The 2,860-nt window shown below is 44.7% G+C and overlaps 1 protein-coding gene across 1 annotated transcript; it reads left to right on the top strand.

Moving 5' to 3' along the window:
- Positions 1-401: 401 nt before the first annotated feature.
- LOC135393313 (uncharacterized) lies at positions 402-1,932 on the top strand. Its single transcript, XM_064623785.1, has 3 exons — positions 402-630; positions 783-1,133; positions 1,587-1,932. The coding sequence occupies exons 1-3, from the start codon at positions 417-419 to the stop codon at positions 1,832-1,834; spliced, it is 813 nt and encodes a 270-aa protein (XP_064479855.1). The 5' UTR covers positions 402-416; the 3' UTR covers positions 1,835-1,932.
- Positions 1,933-2,860: the final 928 nt, after the last annotated feature.

Genomic DNA, 2,860 nt, shown 5'->3' with positions numbered 1-2,860 from the left:
CCTCTTTTACAGACCAGACAATTTGAACACCTCTATTCATTTTTCGTGCAATTATGGTTTCGGATGATGCAACCCGCGTACATATTACTCGTGCCTCCGCCTAGGCCTCTGCCGCTTTTAAGACTGTGCAGGCCCTAGTCACTGAGCAAATGCCATCTTAAATACGAAAGTACCGCGTTTACAGGACTTGAGACGAATGGTTTCAATATGCACGCTCCCATAAGTCCTAAAGTCGTGGGTATCAGGCAGTAATGGGAAATAACAGTAGACCTATACATATGTATAAAGTACGAGTAATAGCGACGGTTCAGCAAAAAGCTCATCGTTAAACATCTTATGGGCATCTCCCTCAGCTGCAGTTCTGTGACTTGAGCTTGTGTCCTTCTGAACTTTTCGAGGGTTACATCTCAACTGATATGAAAGCTTTTATATGCTCCCTAGATTACCACCAGTTGACGGGACCGCCTACAGGTCACGGTTTCACAATATCAAGTGCTTTGAACACATTTGAGCTCAACTTTGAACTGCAAAAAGACCGTGCAAACTTTTCCTTCCAACAGATTTCCTCTCCGAGACAAACCCTAACAGTGAAGATGCGTTTCGTACTGATCTTCGCCACTTGTATTGCTGGTAAGTGAATGACACGCAATCTCTAATTATTACATCATGTTTCAAAACCACCCGGACACATCCAACTCCTGCTTCTGAAATGCCAGCGAGGTTCCCTTTTCGAAAAGCATTGGATATGCTTCATATTTTAACCCTGCATGGTTGTCCCGCAGGTGCTCTTGCAGCGACCGTCGCTCCACTAGAGACGCCATTCGCGAAAAACCTCCGACAGGAGGTGAAGGCTCTTAATCTGGACCCTCTCTCTTTGCCCGATGTCGAGTTCAAGGTAAATGAGGCAAAAGGGACGAAGGTGAAGCTCACCCAGGGAAAGGTCGATGGACTGAGCGAATTCGTCACGCCCTATGGTCTTTGTTTCCAACGCAACGAGGACCTGCTGTGTCACGTGTCGTTCAACGGTCTTCGCGTCACGTACAAGGCTGAAGCTACTCAGCCAGAGAAAACCTTTGACGTCCAAGTGGACACGGCACATAGCTTGCTCCAAGTACTTCTCGGAAAAACCTCGGGTATAAACCTTTATGCACTTTTCATACCACGGCGAAACATGTTATCTCTCTCGTGTACGAATGCAATGTGGAGTTTCCTTGTCTATAGACCAGAATTGACTAATACCCCTGTTAGACGGGCAGTCCCTATATATATATACCCCATCCTCAGATAAACAGAAAGTTATCTATTCAGCGTGTAGGCCGCGCTGTATTTATACGATATGGGGTATTGTGTAAACGAAAATATTGAACGGTTGCATCAGTGTGCAAATCCAGCCACTTCTATTTGTGTCTCGCAGATAACAACATTGTGTTCGTGAAGTGTGTGGAGTGCCGGTATGGCGGGCTAGTGCCGCATACTGTCCATGTGAATGTGTTTTCGAATATATATCCTTTAGTCGGAGGCAATATGTCTGTTTAATTAAACTTACTAGGGAGGGAAGACTCTAATATAGGCGTGTTATTTTGCAGACGGAAAAACGGAACTGAAGAACGTCCGTGTTCAGGCTCTGCACCAGTACGTGAAGAAGCCAGTGGAGTTCGGCGACAGCAGGAAGGAGACCGTTCTCTTTGACGACGCACTCAAGGAGGCTCTGGTCGAGGTGCTCAAGAAGGTCACTGTCACAGGACCTTTCAAAGAAGCCCTGAAGAAGGCATTCGCACAAGAACCATTCCCAACGAATGAAGAAAACGTTAGCTTCACCATTGTTGCTCAGTGAAGTTATACTAGACATATGAAAGGTTAAAAGGACACAGGATGGCCTTCAAGCACTTGTAATGTTGCAAATAAATAAAACGAGTCTGATTTCACATTTGACGCGCTGTTGTCCCGAGTCATTGTAATGAGAGGAAAGTCCCAAAACAATTTAAGTTTCCACCTTTTGGTCTTCGAGTCTGCTCACATGTTTTTCGTAGTCCTTAACATGCAGTCCACCCCAGGCTGAATCTAATTATGTATACTTCAGAGATGGGGAAGTTACTCGGTAAAAGGAACTCGTTACCAGTTAAATTACTGTGCAAACAATATGACTAAGTTACTAACAATGTACCCCTAATGAAAATGATTTTGAAGTTCCTAAGCTACTTTGGAAAAGTAACGGGTTACTGTTATTTCCTACATAATATAGTATACATTTTGCTTCTTGATCTCTCTATAATTAATTCAGATATTGATTTCACAATGAGCGGTGCAAGACGCTATAATAGTTTTGATATGCGAAAACTATACCAATATCAGATATGACGGAAGAAGACTACATTTATGCACTTTTTAAGGAAGGGATTTGATGATGTATCCGGTAATAAGGCTCTCGAACTGAGCACAAAGCAAGCATTGAAAATCTGAGTCGTCCTCTACGCAGATGTCGTAGAATCGCACCGGGTTTTCATTCTGTTACACAGTGCCCTCCGTCATTATAAACACACTGCTCGCCGCTATGATGAGCATCACCAGAGCCCCCGAGTCTTCGGCGAAAACTGAATTTGTAGCGTTTACGCCGTAACAACAAGGGAGTCACACATGCAGTGCGCGCACGATCGGAGCGATATTTGTAGACGAGTATGTAGACATCACATCTATCTATCGCAAACACTGATAGTACGGCCACTGACTTTCATCTTTCACTGATAGTAGGGCCGGGTCAACGCCACCTAGGTAACAAGACCTGAGCATTCTTTCGATAACGGCGCGCCACCTGGACCGGCTGCCATACATTTTCAATGGGGAGCATTTCTCTCCTTCGCTC

This window comes from Ornithodoros turicata, chromosome 4 (assembly GCF_037126465.1).
Source record: "Ornithodoros turicata isolate Travis chromosome 4, ASM3712646v1, whole genome shotgun sequence".
Lineage (NCBI taxonomy): Eukaryota > Metazoa > Arthropoda > Arachnida > Ixodida > Argasidae > Ornithodoros > Ornithodoros turicata.
Note: the sequence above shows the minus strand (reverse complement) of the source record. Positions and strands in the feature narration are given on the sequence as shown.

Coding starts and splice junctions, on each gene's coding strand:
- LOC135393313 (XM_064623785.1), top strand. CDS start 417: ATGAAAGCTTTTATATGCTCCCTAGATTACCACCAGTTGACGGGACCG. Junction 631..782: donor CTTCGCCACTTGTATTGCTG/GTAAGTGAATGA, acceptor GTTGTCCCGCAG/GTGCTCTTGCAGCGACCGTC. Junction 1,134..1,586: donor ACTTCTCGGAAAAACCTCGG/GTATAAACCTTT, acceptor GTTATTTTGCAG/ACGGAAAAACGGAACTGAAG.